The sequence below is a fragment of the Chelonia mydas genome, chromosome 9, assembly GCF_015237465.2.
Source record: "Chelonia mydas isolate rCheMyd1 chromosome 9, rCheMyd1.pri.v2, whole genome shotgun sequence".
Classification (NCBI taxonomy): Eukaryota; Metazoa; Chordata; order Testudines; family Cheloniidae; genus Chelonia; species Chelonia mydas.
The window spans coordinates 28,085,202-28,101,187 of NC_057855.1; the positions used below are offsets into that span (position 1 = coordinate 28,085,202).

The following is a 15,986-nucleotide window of genomic DNA, read 5'->3' on the forward strand; positions in this document are numbered from 1 at the left end:
TCCTGGGCCACACAATGCTGCCTGTGGCCCCCCCAGCACCAGCGGGGGTCCTGGGCTGTGTGCAGCTGGCCCCCGCCCCAGCAGGAGTCCTGGGCAGGGGTGAAAGTAAAATTGAACTCTTATTGGTACGGGGCTGGCTCTGCCCGCCCCCACCCCAGAAAGGGTGGGAACTCAGGTGTAAGGGCCGGGGCTGGTGGTCAGCATCCCCTACCAGCCGATCCGCACTGCCTGGCCTGTGCTGCCCGGGGCTCCAGCAGCGATTTAAAGGGCCTGTGGCTTTTAAATCTCTGGCCTCAGGGTAGCTGCTCCTTTTGCCCCCCACCATTGGCGGCCCGGGAGGGGCAAAAGGGGCAACGACGTTAAAGCAGGGTCCTTTACCGTGGCAGCACTTTAACATCAGCTGTATGGGCCAGTACTGGCAGCCACTTTTTACCGGTACACCGTGCCGGCCCGTACCGCCTTACTTTCATCCCTCGTCCCGGGCTGTGTGCCACCACCCACCCCCTGCAGAACCCGGGCTACCCTCCCCCAGCACCCACAGGGCCCCCTGGAAGCCCTCCCCCAAGTTTTATTCATGGGTATTTTTAGTGAAAGTCATGGACAGGTCATTGGTCGTGAATTTTTGTTTACTGCCCGTGACCTGTCCGTGACTTTTACTAAAAATACCCATGGCTAAAACATAGACTTATTCATTGTTTATGTCATTTTAAATTGGATTAGACAAAACTCTAGAAAACATTCTGCAGAGAATATCCTGTATTGGCTCAAAGGTGGACCAGATAATTGCCAGTTCTATAATTCTATAATCCCTAATGATTCCAATTATACTGCCCAATGCAATTAACTACTGGTTGGGAAATGTTCTGTTGTACTGTACATGAGAAATTTTTACAGCATTGCAAGTGTAAGCAGGGTCAGAATGAATGCTTCCCTGACAGCTAGCTGGGAGGGGGAGAAACTTTAGATGTGTTTATGTAAATACAGTTTGCTCCTGCTCTGCTTACATATTCAGTAAATACAGAGGTGTCAAAGTGATCAACTCTGGCTGGTGTTGGGTACAAATCACCTTAGTACTGAATGCAGGGGTAGTGAAATATGGTTACCAATGTTGTAATTATTGTAGGAATACAGGAAAGCAGGACTGTGCTTAACCTGTCCCAAATGAGGGGGCCACCCTCAGTTGAAAGCACCTTGTTAAGCCAGGGGCTCAAAAGTCAGAGACCTGTGAAAGTAAGAGGGGTGGGGATAGGTATCCCCAGCCAGGAGACTGCAAAGCCTCAGCCAGGGTTCTCCCTAGACTGGTTTAACCTGTTCCTCCCCACTGTTAAAAAATAGAGCTAAATAGGATTCATTAGGAACCTATTTGTTATGTTAAATACCCAATCAGGGCTGAAATCAGTTGTGGTAGGACTGTGTTTCTGCCCTACATGCTGAGAGGGTTCACCAGCTGAGACAAGAAACTGCCAGAACTCAGCTCGAAGTCAAAAAAGCAATCGAGAAACTGTATCCTCTTGAAATTTCAGTTTATAACAATGTTGGTATGTTATATTGCTCTGACAAGGGGTAGGGGGATTCTAACCTGGTGGGAAATAGCTGTTTGTCTGTGCAGAAAAAAAGAGCTAAAAATCACTGAGAGCTGAAATCACTTGAGATGAGGTGGTGTTTCTACCCAGCCTGCAAAGAGCTGAAAATTATTAAGAGACTGGTGTGCAGCCGTCAGAGGCAGAGAGGCAGGTGGCAGCAGAAGGTGACTGACAGTCAGCTGGAGAAAGAGTGGCTGGTGCAACAGAGAGGTGCGATGATCGGCCAATGGGGCGGCTGGCAGAGAAGGGTGGCAAGTGTGTGCCCGAGCAGCGGAATGAGTAAGGTACCTCTTTACCCCACCCAGGGAGGGAGGTGAACTCTGCAGATACACCTCTGAATCTAGGTCTGCACTGATCAAGGACAGCAACTGTGAGTGGGGTGCAGAGAAGGGCTGGGCATGTGAAAGGGACTATTGGGTTGCTGGACTTAAGAACATGAGGGGAAAAGGACACTGCCCAACCTATTTGGGGGTGGGTCTTTTACTCATGGTTTATGTTTATGAACCCTGTTTGCGGTCTTTTCCCAAATTAATGCCGAGTTACTTTCCTCCTTTTATTAAAAGTTTCTTTTCTACACTCAGATTCTGTGCTTGCAAGTGGGGAAGTATTTCCTCTCAGAGGTGCCCAGGGATGGTGTGTAAATTTCCCAGGTTACTGGGTGGAGGCTCGAGCTGGTTCTCTGTTGTATAAATGGAAAAGGACCCCTAGATTTTGAACCCGGCCCTAGTTGCTGCTGGCGCCACCTGGCAGAAGGGTTACATAAGCTATTAGAGGAGATACCTCATTCACAGGGACAGGACTGCAAACAAGCTGTGTTTTGAGTGAAGGTTTGCTGTTTTTAGTTTCCTGCCCACTCATCTGTAATTTCCCCCCTTCAAATAATTTTGTTTACAGATATTGTATAAAGCTATTGCACAGGGGCCAATCTGTGCTGAGCTGTAATCCTGGCTTTCTCTGTAGCCACAGGTAATACACAGCCTTTCTACCTAGAGACTTCTATAGGCCCCATCACAGACATGAATACATTTAGCCTCACAAATCCTGAGGAGCATTATTAGCCTCACTTTACAGAGGAGGAACTGAAGCAAAAAGAAGATGAGTGACATGCCCAACATCACACAGGAAATCTGTGTCCCAGGGCCAAGAAGTGAACCCAGGGGTTTCTTAAGTTCCACTCTAGTGCCTTACCCACAAGACCATCCTTATCTTCTCTGTGCCTTGCTTTCCCCATTGCTTAAGTTATTCTTCATAATTGATATTACTTAGCACTTAGAAACCCCAAACATACATATAGTAAGAAACAGCCCTAGCCCCCAAAAACATACAATCTAAATAGACAGAAGAGACAAATGGAGTGGGGGATAAAACAGACACAGAAGTGAGCCAGGAATAGAACCCAGTTCTTGAACAGCGATACCGGCTTACTTCACAAGAGTGCTGTAAGATAACAACATAAAGTACAGGGTCTCTGTGTGTATATAATGTCTTCTGCAGTTTCCACGATATGCTATGCATCCGATGAAGTGAGCTGTAGCTCACGAAAGCTCATGCTCAAATAAACTGGTTAGTCTCTAAGGTGCCACAAGTACTCCTTTTCTTTTTACGAATACAGACTAACACGGCTGTTACTCTGAAACATAAAGTACGTGAAATATGTTAGTTCTAATAATACTTCATTGCCCCTCAGAACATAGTAAACTTTGGAAGGTCTCACAGTCCAGGGCCTACCTGCGAGGCATGTTGTGTGCAGGGTGCTGTGGACATTACTTTGTTTATATTTCTAAACCATGTGTTTTAGAAGATGAAAAAGTGATATACACATGCTTGATGTGTTGTTGTTATAACCCTGGGTTGTGTTCCTTCCTGATTCTTCTAGACACTCATTTGAATCTCAAGCTCCCCAAGGAATAGCCCTTAGAGGGAAACAAAGAAACAGTCACACGCTCCAGCACAGGAGATAGATCAGCCCTTCAGCCAGTGATATTTTGCCCTTTGTTCCACAAACAGTAAAGCACTTACTTTAGCACTGGGATTGTTTGACTGGAACCATACCCCAGCAACCAGGTTCCCATGAATACAAAATGACTGCATCAAAACAAGAAGGTGGCAGCGTTTTGCAACTTTAAAAGAAGTAGCCCTGTGTGGGCTTAGAATAGTGAAAGTATTTAAAGTCCTTAAGAGATGGGTTTACAAAAATGCAGAGGCTGTTTGAGTTGTCTGTTGATACCTCTTGCACTTTGGAGTATTGTTGTTAATATCCTGTTATACTTCCCTAATGGGAAAACTTCATACGCCACCAGTAACCAGCTCACCAACTACGTGTGGTATTTTGAAGGAATATGTTTCTCTGGTGTGATGGTAAGTGTCGGTTCTGTGGATTTTATTGAGTTGTATGCTAGTGCAAATGATGTTAGCACAATCACATCTGTAGGGATAACCCTGCAGCAAGGTGTGATTGTGTCATGATCTTGCTTTTAAAGGGGAGATAAATTATTTTAGCTAATTTTATAGGCAGTAAATTTGATCAACTTTAAAAAATCAAGGGCATTGATCATGGACAGCTGAACAAAATTGGCATGTATGTGATTTTTTTTTTTTAACATGATTTTGGGAGGTGGGTTTGCATGCTTTTTGTCATATAAGCAAAGCTTGTGCAGTAGTGTGTGGGAGGGGATTGGCTAACCATCTACTTGGGTTTGGGAGTTATGCTAAAAGTGAAAATTCTTATATATGTAACTGCAAATCTGACTGCAGATACTGTGCATATTATACCACGATGTGCTATGGCCACTAATCAGTAAAGCTCTGGTGCTGTGTAAAAACTTAGACAAGTCAATCAATTACAGTCAGTGGCAGATCACGCACAGTAACTTTTTTCTAACAGATTTTTAATATTCTTATCTGTGGTAACATAGTCAAGGGTGCTGGAACAATTTGCATTGTGGGGGTGCTGAGAGCCATTGAACCAAACTGTAAACCCTGTATATGGTAAAAACCACTTCAAGCCAGGGGGTGCAGTAGCACCCCCAGCACCGCTAGTTCCTATGAACATAGTACACAATGTTAAAAAGCCACAGCCCTCTTATGTGTTTAGACAGGTATCTTATATTATTAATGTCAATTCTATTTGGTAGGGTCTTTCTACTGATACATTAAAAAGGGAAAGATGTAAAATGAATAAAGATGAGACCTAATTTTGAAACTATCACTGTGCATGTTCTACATTAGTCTTTGAAAAATGTCAAACTTGTGGTGATCAGAGAAAATTTACTGGAGGCCCAGAAACTCAAATGGAGAAACACTGATAAGCTGGAGGTTTGGGAAACACCAACCACAAAAATTAGAAATACCCTATATAGAGATTTCAAAACTTCCATTTAGCACTTTTCCATTTCAGAGCCCTTCATGGGAGTTCATGAGAGTTACCATTGTCCTCATTTTACAAACAGAGAATCGAATAGCAAGAGGTTCAGGCTGTGCCTACACCCGGGTATTTTTAATAAAATTTCCCATTGTAGTTACTATTGGTTCAGTTCCAACAGTGGGATCATCCATGAGAGTCCTAGTGTAGGCAGAAATCCAGATGGCTGCTAGTATTTTAAGCAGATCTATACAACATGGTGCTTAAAACGCTGATATTGCCAGCACCTTGTCTACATTAGCACTCCTCCTCTTACCTTCCCCATACCTCCAACCCAGAGGGGCCATCCCTTCCCTTCCTCATATGGCCCTTACCAGAGGCCCCTTGGATACGTTTTTTTTAAATCCTGGAAACTATTATGAACTTAAGTCCAAGATTTACTTGGTGAAATTACCCAACCAATGTCAAATAACTTAACACTTTGAGAAAAGTCCTAAACTGCATGTGGAGGATTGGCAGAGAGAGAAGTGAAGCTCATTAGTTCTTTTCTGCAAAATTTCCCGTCATGTTTTACTATGGCCCTGACTCTCCCCTGCCATGTACCTGCAGCAGTCATATACTTCTGTGCAAAGTGGGTGTAAAGTGCTACCAGTTCAGACTGGTGGCATTTTACACTTACTGTGCACGGGCAGGAGAGAATCAGGTGCAGGATCTCCAGTTATTCCACTCATCTTACAGTCTCCCCCTTACAGATGCTTCTGTTAGCAGCACTTCTAATAACACTGGAGCGTGACACGTTCTATCAATGCTGCCAGAGCGAGAGCTGTAACAAAACATACAGGGTGAGTCTTGGTTTTGTCTTTTGTTTCTCTATTCAGCATTCATTCTGAGTTCCCCTCCTCCCCCATTTCCCCAGCCAAACCTTGACTTCCTCTTTATGGCTAGTTCCTTCCTCTCTCTGTATTAGGACAGAACCCTGGGTCAGGGTAGAGACAACCCCACGGGTCATCACAAGTCCAGTTGCTTCCTCCAACTGCACAGGTGAAGTCCCCAGGAAACAAAAGAGTTAAGGAAGAACACTGATGGCCTTGGACTGTTATCTTTCAACTCTCTCCCCTGCTGAATTGCTCCTTCACCTCCTCACACCCCCTTCTTACATTAGATGGAAAATAAAGAATCTGCATAAATGCTGACTGGGATGCAAACAAGTCTTAGGAGTGTTGTAGTGCCTGCCTGGCCTGCTACAATGCGTTTGCAAAAGTACGTTTTAAAAACCAATGGAAATAAAACTGTCTTATCTCTGGAGAAATTTGGCATTTCCCCTGAGGACACAATCCCAAAAGAGAAAATGCTGTTGCCAGGGATGGGTCTCACTATTGTCCTGATCCCATTTCCTATTGAATTTTGAACTATGCCTGTAAGGTACAAACCTGGCAAAGGAGCCAGGGCATGTTGTTTGGTGGTTGGCTCTGATTAGGTGAAACCCTCATGATGATAACATTTATTCTCTCTTCAATACAGAGTTTCATTTCAGTTGTGTTAGCCCTGCTTGGAATTGCTTTTTCGGGATATAATGTCATCATCTCTACTTTGGGCTTACTGCAAGGCCCATTCTGCAATACTCCAGCTGGCTGGGGTTATATCTTCAAAGACACTGCAGGGGGGTAAGAAACATCTTTATATCTGCTATAAGAAACTATACAGAAAAAAGATAAAAAGGTCCTTTTGGAGGTAATTTATAGATAAAAATAAATTTACCCATTATCACAGCATATGTATTTTCTTAGCTTTTAAAAATCTTTGCTCCACAATGAATACTGCATATTTTAAATTTGTTTCTGAGCAGAACACACAAAGGAAAAAAAATTATTTGCATCTTTACAGAGAAAGTTTAATGTTCAGCTAATTTGGCTAATCTTCCAGTGAGCTATCAAACCTCCTAAGCATATGTGAAGTACAGATCTAGAACCTGTGACTGCTTTGAATGCAGAAGTTTGAAACCATCTCCTTTTCAAGGATAAGATTTTTTAATATGGAAATATTTCAAGTAAGATAAAGTCAAGTTCTTCCAACTTCCAGTGGAGTACACTAAGCATTGGACTAGTCATGAAATCCTAGATAGAAGAAGATGAAAAGCCAGATTCCTCAGCAAGTATATGGGATTGTTCCCAAAAACAGTGGTTTTCAACCTTTTTTCATTTGTGGACCCCTAAAAAATTTTGAATGGAGGTGCAGACCCCTTTGAAAATCTTAGTCTGCAGACCCCCAAGGCTCTGCAGACCACAGGTTGAAAGCCATTGCTCTAAAATATAGGAATTACTGACTTCAGTTTAGAGAAGAGACAAAAGAAGTGGATCCTTATACACATGTGGTGTATTCTCTATTTCTATGTTATGGTGACACCATTGAGACACATACTAATAATGGTAATATTCTGTTGGGTTGTTGTTTTTTTTAATTCATAAATAAAAAAAAGCCTGATTTGAACATGAAGGGGCAGATGCCAAGTGAGGGACTCTGGATTCAGCCCAAACTGTGTAATTTATTAATAGAGGAGAAATGGAGGCCAGCACTGAACCTATTAAAAACCTCACAAATACGACTACAGTGATGGTTCTTGGAACCAATAATAGCACCACGCCATCTCCAGTATTGCCAACTCCCACGGTGTCAGGGAAGTGCTGCTTCTTGCTAATGGCTAGATCAATCCTATATTGTTTGTACTGTGCCATCATCACCTGTATGAAGGGCTGATACAAGTTAGAAGTTCTTTGATTGATATGTAATCTGTAACTCATCAATTCTAAAAAATAAAATAAATTCTATGTGCTAGTGTGAATAATGTTGCGTTCATTGGGTCGGTGGTTCTCAAACTATTTACCATCCAGCCCTTCTTTTATCAAAGGGAATAAACTCGGAAGGGAGAGAGTCAAGACAGCAATAGGGGAACTGCCTTCCATTTCCTTTCTTCAGGGTGAGGAGAGGGTAAGTGGTGTCTCCATCTGAGCAGCCAGGGAGACGCATGCAGTTGTGTGCATTAAAGGCTCTTTTCAATCTGAAATTATCACACATGGATGGAGAGGGACATCTGACTCACGATTTCTGATCTCTTGAGGATGGCAATACTGCATCTCCTTCACGTTGTTATGATGATACAACAGAGAAGGTGAATGACATACTCTATAGGGCTAGCAGGGAGACAGAGGGTGGCCTGAGGCCAAATGGGAATAACAAATGGTGATACTCCCTTAGGCAGTGCCCTCAGTCACCACTCCATCCTCTTGTCATAGTGAAATATTATTTGGGCATTACTGATCTATGCTGGTTAAAAAACCCCAACTTCAGCTAAAGTAAAATCAACTGCAGTTTGAGTGATACTCATGAAATAGAAGGGATCTAAATGGTCTCTGTTTAAATTCAGTTTGTATCATTAGCAGAAAATGCAGAACTTCTAACACTTCCATGACAAAAATGCAGTGAAGTGAATGAAGAAGATGCATTCTGTGAATTCTGATCTGGATTCTGGGCTCAGTTACACCATTGTAAATCTTGAGTAACACCACAGGGTTTGATTGAGCTACTTAGGATTTACACTGGTGTAACTGAGACCAGAATTTGGCTCCAGGACATCAGAACAAACAGGTTTTATTATTTTGTATGATTACTATTAGAATTATTATTATTGAGTGTTAAATTTCAAGGCATTAAACTGGTCTAATTTCCCCATTTTTCTGTTTCTCTGGTAGTTACCTCATTGCGTACAGTTCCTGGTCTCAGTGCACTGAACCTGCGCACGTAGTGGAGTGGAACATCATTTTATTCTCTATTCTCATAGCCCTTAGTGGACTTCAAGTGATCATCTGCTTTCTTAAAGTGATGGCCGAATTAAAACAGATACTCTGTGGGACTTACTCTGTCTTTATACAGGTAACAAAAGACCTTGTGCCAAATCTTAGGGTGGTGTAAATCAGCATTGCTCCATCAATTTCACTCAGATGCCGATTTACACCAGCTGAGGATCTGGCCATTGTTTTTTATGAATTTGAAACATTACTTTCCTAATCGAATACCAGGCATTGTAGCCAAGTGCATTTAACAACATACTGTACTATTCAAATTCATCTTGCATTCCATACAACATGCAGGGATCCCAGGCTTCTCACTTAAACTCTTCTGATTGGGAATGTGGGGCTGTGAAGGTTAAATAAAATGACCCTGAAAATTAAACATCAGTACTTAATATAGAGAGAACACAGGACTTTGGTGTCAGTGAAGAGTGCTGAGCATCTACCTCCTAGGAACAAGTCCAAGTTTGTCTTTAACATCAAGTGGGTTTCATAGCGTAAGAGAGAGTAAGAAACAACCTGGTGGGTTCTGGCACTCAAGAACTTGGTATGTATTTTATGTCAGTGTGCATAATGTTGTTCTGTGGGACATATCAGCAGAGCCCTGTTAAAATGACCAAGAAATCCCTGTTTCAGAAGTGAGGGTTTAGCACAAAGGGCTCCTGGTCTACAACAATACTACAATAAAAAATAACGTTGAATGACCTTAGTTTAAATAGGTGGTGCCACTAGTAGGCATTACGGTGTGAAATAATATTTTCAGCATGGCAGCCAGCAGTTATAAAAGTGTATGATAGGTTTCATTGTCTGCTCTGGAGGCTGGGTAGAGCTGGAAGTGCTAGCTCAAGAATGCTAGCCACATTCATTAGGCTTTGGAAGCCTTTCGTGTTCTTATGCAGCCCGCAATGTTCATCGTGGGCAGATCATTCAGCACAGACTCCAGGTTGTTTTGCTTTTATTAAACAGCAAGTGATTTTCGTATCAAAATGCACTGGCAAGTGTTTCTAGAAGGGAAGGAAAACTCTAGCAAGTTTACCTTGGCCTATAAAGTAAAAGCATCTGCTGACATAGACAAAAAACACATTGACTGAGCAGAAGTATAGAGAAACTACAAATCATTAGTTTGTACTTTATGAAATGTTGAAATCAACAGAATTTACATTACTTACTAGAAGTGAAACAAAGGACCATTCAATACATAAAAGATGTCTGGAGTAAATGGAGATAAAAATCTCCTTTTAACAGTCTTTAATGGGAATGTCACTGTTTCAGGGATTTGAACTCCAACATAACACTCTGCTTGCCAGGGACTCAGGTAATAGACAGGTTTGATTTGCCTGGAGCCCCAGTACTGCTCCCACTGAAATCAATAGGAGCTTTGCTTCTGTCTTCACTGATGACACAGTTGGGCGCTGTAGCTCACGAAAATTTATGCTCAAATAAATTTGTTAGTCTCAAACAACACAGCTGCTACTCTGAAACCTGTTTTATCTTGAGAAGCTTTGTTGATTTAGTATCATGTGGATGTTTCCATTGTGCAAACTGTAAGTTATACTGAGAGTTAATGCTACAAGTCTCCTTGACTTCTTCCCATTTCCTTTGACAGCCGGGGATTATCTGAATGTAGCAGAGAACGCTTCATTGCCAGCCAGGCTTCGCTCCTCCAGTGTTTACTGTTCTACATAGCAGATCTGTGGGTGCCATTAAAACTAATTTTCCACGGATTTCTTTTTCACACCCACTTCTCTCATGAAATGTACTTTTAGATTAACTTAAATGGTTTTTGATAGCTAAAATATAAGCTCTCCCATGTTTTCTTAAATACGAGATCCATTTCTTAACCACAGCTAATCCTGAATGACAATGATAACGGTGTCTCTTTTGCTTTGCCATCCACTTTGTGTTGTTTGAGTGCTATGAAACTGCCTTCACACAGAAATCTCTAGTTTCAATAAAGAAAGTGCTGTAAAGCTGCCATGCTTTCATAGATTCCACTGTTTCATCTCCTTATTTGGGCTTTATAAATATTTCAGATGGTCTCCAAGGGCCTCAGTAAGTCAAGGGGAGTCTTTCCATGAACATCAGTGTATAGGGTCAGGCCTCAATTTCTTGATCAGTAGAAAATTACTTGATTTTAAGGCCAGAAGAGATCTTCTACTAGCCTGACCTCCTGCATAACACAGGCCACAAACCTCACCCAATATTCACCACTCCATCCAAACCTCACCCAATATTTCTGCATTGCATAACTTCTTTTTGAGCTATAGCATATATTTTAGAAAGATATCCAGTTGTGATTTAAAGACCTGGGTCAACTGCTTGGAAGGCAGCTATGCTCAACATGGTATCATCAACATACCTAATAACAGGTTTTGGTTTCTTTATCTTTAGATACTCAAAGCCAAATAATCCCCTTAGAACATATTTTAAGAGAATTACTAAAAGGGCTTGCCTACACAGCACAGCAAAGCACACCCAGGGGATCTGATTTGTAAAGCACACTAGTGTGTTTTACTCTAACTGCCCCATGTAGACCCTGGTGAATGCTGCTGCACTTTAAAAAGGAACCTACTTCACATTAACACAGTCCTGTTTGAAAAGCACACCTTTCTAGTCTATATGGAACAGTTAGAGCGAGACACATTAAAGTGCTTTATAAATCACTCCCCTCTCATATGCTTTGCCGGCACCAAGTAGACAAGCCCTTAGGACAACATTAAATCTCGTGAGGAAAAAAAAAATCTAGTTTACAAATACCTTTCTAAATACAGACCTCATTTGGGAGGAGATTTTTGAGCTATAAAAATCAGCAGGAAAGGCATCATGTTCTGAAAAAGAATAAAGCAGTTCAAAGGGGATTTTCTATGACTCCATGGGTAGGCCATTAAAGTACCTGAGTTTACATTTGATAGATCAAATGTAAGTCTAGAACTCACAACCAGTTTGGGGTTTGTGCCTGCTTCTCAACAGTCTGCCCTGAGGTTGGTACTCATGCTCCTGAGACACTCCAGACAGCTTGACAGCTACTAGTTTAACTCCCATTAAATTCTACAGGAATTTTCCATAAAAGGGGGAATGACAGCAGAATAAATGTAGGAATGGAGGTTGTTCGTAATTCTGAAATGTTCGTAACTCTGAACAAAACGTTAGGGTTGTTCTTTCAAAAATTTACAACTGAACATTGACTTAATACAGCTTTGAAACTTTACTATGAAGATAAAAATGCTACTTTCCCTTTTTTTTTTAAAAGTAGTTTATGTTTAACACAGTATTATGCTTCCTTTGTGTGTGTGTGTGTGTGTGTGTCTGCTGCTGCCTGATTTGGAACTGGAAATACACAATGAGGTGTGTGGTTGACTGATCAGTTCACAATGCTGGTGTTCATAGCTGAAGTCCTAGGGTAATTAGAGAGCAGAGGAATGGGGTATACTTGGATAAAAGAGGGGGATTAAAAGAGCACCAGACGGATGGCCATTCTTAATGAGGGAAGAGACTTTGCTTCACACCTGTAAGGGCTTGTCATCTTGTAGGGGTCTCAGTGCCTAATGTCACAAAGGGTTTAGTCCCCAAGATCACATTCCAAGGTGGAATGGGAGGTCAGAGGTGCATGGTGGAAAGGAGTGTTGGCAAAATGTAAAGCTGCCCACTTGGCATTCCTTAGATCAGAAAATTTTCCCAAATCGGAACATTTTCCTCTCGACTAGAATAACACTGGGGCACTGTTTTAGCAATCAAATATGTGAAGTTACAGGTGTTTGATTCAGCCCCCCCCCCCCAAATATTTATATCCAATGTGCTGAAAATAAAAACCTTTTCCAACCAAATATGTTGTTTAATCTGGATTTCAACCCTAGATGCAATGGAATTGCTATATTTTGTAGATTTTTTTTAAAAAGTTCTTAATGATTTATCTTTGATTGTGAAATCACATGAGTGGTGTGTCTCAAGAACAGAAACCCCCAGCACTGCAAAGCCTTCATTAGGTAAAAAGCTCCTTTGTATTGGTGAAAGACAATAAACAAGGTATTCTGTTCAGGCTCTGGGTTGATTAATGAGATAAGCCTGTATTATAGCCTTAAGCAGTGGCTATTGAGAGAGGTTTCATTGAATTGAATGAGACCAGAAACTTTAAAGGACATTTACAGCAAATGGTTTACTGGTATCTTTTGAACACCGCCCTTATTCAAGCACTCCTGCAATTATTCTAAGTATGGAACAAAAAGACATGGGTTTGTCTGGGAAAAGACATGAGCAAGAGACTAGAAGATCATGGAGCCAGATAGGAGACCCATAAGCCATAGGAAACAATGATGTTATTTGTAGGTATCATTATGGTTTGTTTTAGCACCACTGAGAACGGTTGACTGTTTCTCACAGTGTGCAGTGTTGTTGTAGGCCAGTGGGGCCCAGGATATTAGAGAGGCAAGTTTCAGAGTAGCAGCCGTGTTAGTCTGTCTGTATCCGCAAAAAGAAAAGGAGTACTTGTGGCACCTTAGAGACTAACAAATTTATTTGAGCATAAGCTTTCGTGAGCTACAGCTCACTTCATCGGATGTCCGAAGTGAGCTGTAGCTCACGAAAGCTTATGCTCAAATAAATTTGTTAGTCTCTAAGGTGCCACAAGTACTCCTTTTTTTAGAGAGGCAAGGTGGGTGAGATAATATCCTTGATTGGACCCACTTCTGTTGGTGAGAGAGACAAGCTTTCAAGCTTATACAGGAGCCCTTGTCTCTGTTTCTCACTTTGTCCCTCCAAAGCATGGTAACATCTTGTTGGTCCATATTTACTCTGTCAGAAGTTTCCATTTCACATCTGTGTAGTTTCAGACAAAGACGTGTGACTTTATTGCTCATGAAAAGAGCTCGCTTGACAGCTCTGGAGAATTGAAATCTTCTCTTTATCCACCAAATAGGCAGCAGTTATGCAAGCATCTCCATGCTCCGTTGGTAATGACCCTTACCTGTGTCAGGGTCCACTGAGGTCTAGGCTAAAACAGGCCATCAGATGATAAACCAAGGCTGGATTTGGATTAATGACCTAGAGGTAGCGTGACCAGATGTCCCGTTTTTATAGGGACAGTCCCGTTTTTGGGGACTTTTTCTTATATAGGCACCTATTACCCCCCACCCCGTCCTGTTTTTTCACAGTTGCTATCTAGTCACCCTACCTAGAGGTGAAAACCTCTCTAACCAATTACCAACCCAAAACTAGATCTTTGTAACTAGCAGCACTGCTAGATCTGCCTGGTAGCTAAAACCCAGCCTGCATTCTTCCTACTTTGTGCCTATTCCCCTATTCAATGCTAACAGCAATTCTGTACTCCGGACATAGCTGGCAACTTCATTGATGGTACAGGAGGCAAAGTAAACATCTGTTTCAGACATGCCAAACCCCTGGGGAAAAAAAACACAGAAATTGGGCTTGTTTTTGGCTTAATTGGCTTGTGAGTTGCTTGTTGGCTAGTTTTTGGCTTGTTGCTTGTTGTAGCTTATTTCTTCTTTTTTTTTATTGGCTCCTGGCAAGCAGGGGCAAGGGGGGAGAGAGTCGGGGTGCGCTGTGGGTCTACCATAGTCCCAGACTGCACGCCTGGGGGAATCTAGTCACAGAGTGTTGGGGTTCTTAGAGAATGGCTTGTTTTGGCCTTGTTTTGAAATGGGATTAGCTTGATTGTTGACTTATTGTGAAAATCAGGGTAGTTATTCACTGCGTGAAAGTTGGCAACGGTGATCTGTTTCCACAGCTGCAGCATGTTGATTCGGCAGTGCTGACAGCAGAAATAACTGGGTCTAGGCTGGGAGAATGGACCTTAGAGTCAGCAAACAAAGTTGATATAATGCAGAAGAGGGAGAAGAGATTTGTTCCCTTGTGAAGAAAGTCCGCTGAACATAAAATGATACATGTGATACAGACTGCCCAAGTGTGTGAACAGACACAACAGGCCAAATTAATCCTGGTTATAGCTCTAGAAAAGTTGCAAATTGCTCCCATTCATATAAATGGAGCAGTAACTCTGAAACCTAATGGTAAAAAAGCCAGCACAATTATTTGCCGCTGAGCCCTTTTGCAGGAATATCTGCCTCAGCTGCATAGGTACCAAAATTTCTCCTTGAAATCAATGGAAGTTGCACCTGAAGGTAGATGGGCTCAAATTGTCCAGTAATATACCTCTATTGCCCCAGAGAGTCACAGTAAAACAAACTGAGTCAATAGAGAATGCCTCACTAAGGTCTAGATTGAAGGTGTTCAGCACAGGCCAGGCCTGCACTGGGAGTGAAGCAGAGCTCCACAGTGTCACACAGAGCACCAGAATCACTCTGTTTCCAGAGCAACCCAGTGGGGAAGTCTGCTGGGTCTCAGCAGTGTAGACGTTAGAGTCCAGGCTCCAGCCTGCACCCAATTTCCAGCCCTACACCGTGAGCCCCATGAGCCCAAGTTAGTTGACTATGCTTTGAAATTCGCTGCTGCTCCTTTGCTGTGTACCATATAGAGAACTAAATAGTGAATCCTACATTTAATAGAGCTGTTATTTAAGGTATTTTGCAAAAAGCAAATTTGAGTATTTTATTTGTGTAAACGTGCTCTGAATTCATGTATAGGAATGGTGATCAAAATTGCTACTCTGCTCTTTCTATGACCAGTTCACGTAAAGCAATGTTCGGATTGGCATGTAATGAAAAAAGAACCTGCTAGGTTTACCCAATATACTGACTTCTAATTAATTTTCCGTCTGAAAGAGTATAAATCATTTTGGCCTTGTAATGTAGCAAAATAGCTGCTGATAAGATCTCATTTGAACTTTTTTGGCCTCTATGCAATGGGAAGTGCTGTTATTAAAGTGTGTCCTTGTGTCTGTTTCTGAATGTGAAGGGAGATTTTCAAAAATGTCCAAGTGACATACAGGGGGCGTACTCAGGAATTTAAATTTGACCATGCTTGGAGGGGTATGTTCTCCGCCTCCGCCACAGCCCTGGGGCCCATGCCTCTGCTTGCCTCCCCTTTTGCATACTCCTGGTGTCATAAAAGCACAAGAACCATGGGACTTTCACTTAAGTGCTTTTGGAAACCACACCTGGGGCTGCCCCTTTTGTGGGATTTTCATACAACAGGTGTGTACAAATTTTGCAGGGCCAAACCTTTGAAAATGTAGATTTAGACTAATCCATTAGGTCAGACAATCTTGACCATTCTGTACATACT

The 15,986-nt window shown here is 42.1% G+C and overlaps 1 protein-coding gene across 2 annotated transcripts; it reads left to right on the top strand.

Annotated features, from left to right (window-relative positions):
• Positions 1 to 1,726: 1,726 nt before the first annotated feature.
• On the top strand, positions 1,727 to 10,778 carry TM4SF18 (transmembrane 4 L six family member 18). 2 transcript variants are annotated; one of them, XM_037909368.2, is made up of 5 exons: positions 1,727 to 1,867; positions 5,697 to 5,786; positions 6,466 to 6,608; positions 8,691 to 8,871; positions 10,396 to 10,778. In XM_037909368.2, the coding sequence occupies exons 1-5, from the start codon at positions 1,799 to 1,801 to the stop codon at positions 10,408 to 10,410; spliced, it is 498 nt and encodes a 165-aa protein (XP_037765296.1). In that variant the 5' UTR covers positions 1,727 to 1,798; the 3' UTR covers positions 10,411 to 10,778. The 2 variants fall into 2 exon arrangements, with proteins under 2 accessions (XP_037765296.1, XP_007057447.2); XM_007057385.4 differs by lacking the exon at positions 1,727 to 1,867 and adding an exon at positions 2,195 to 3,941.
• Positions 10,779 to 15,986: the final 5,208 nt, after the last annotated feature.

What these genes read in the sequence shown, in the direction of transcription:
- TM4SF18 (XM_007057385.4), top strand. Translation starts at nt 3,765, where the DNA reads ATGGGTTTACAAAAATGCAGAGGCTGTTTGAGTTGTCTGTTGATACCT. An exon ending in GCTGTAACAAAACATACAGG is followed by an intron (nt 5,787 to 6,465) that starts GTGAGTCTTGGT and finishes TCTTCAATACAG; the next exon opens with AGTTTCATTTCAGTTGTGTT. An exon ending in TTCAAAGACACTGCAGGGGG is followed by an intron (nt 6,609 to 8,690) that starts GTAAGAAACATC and finishes TTTCTCTGGTAG; the next exon opens with TTACCTCATTGCGTACAGTT.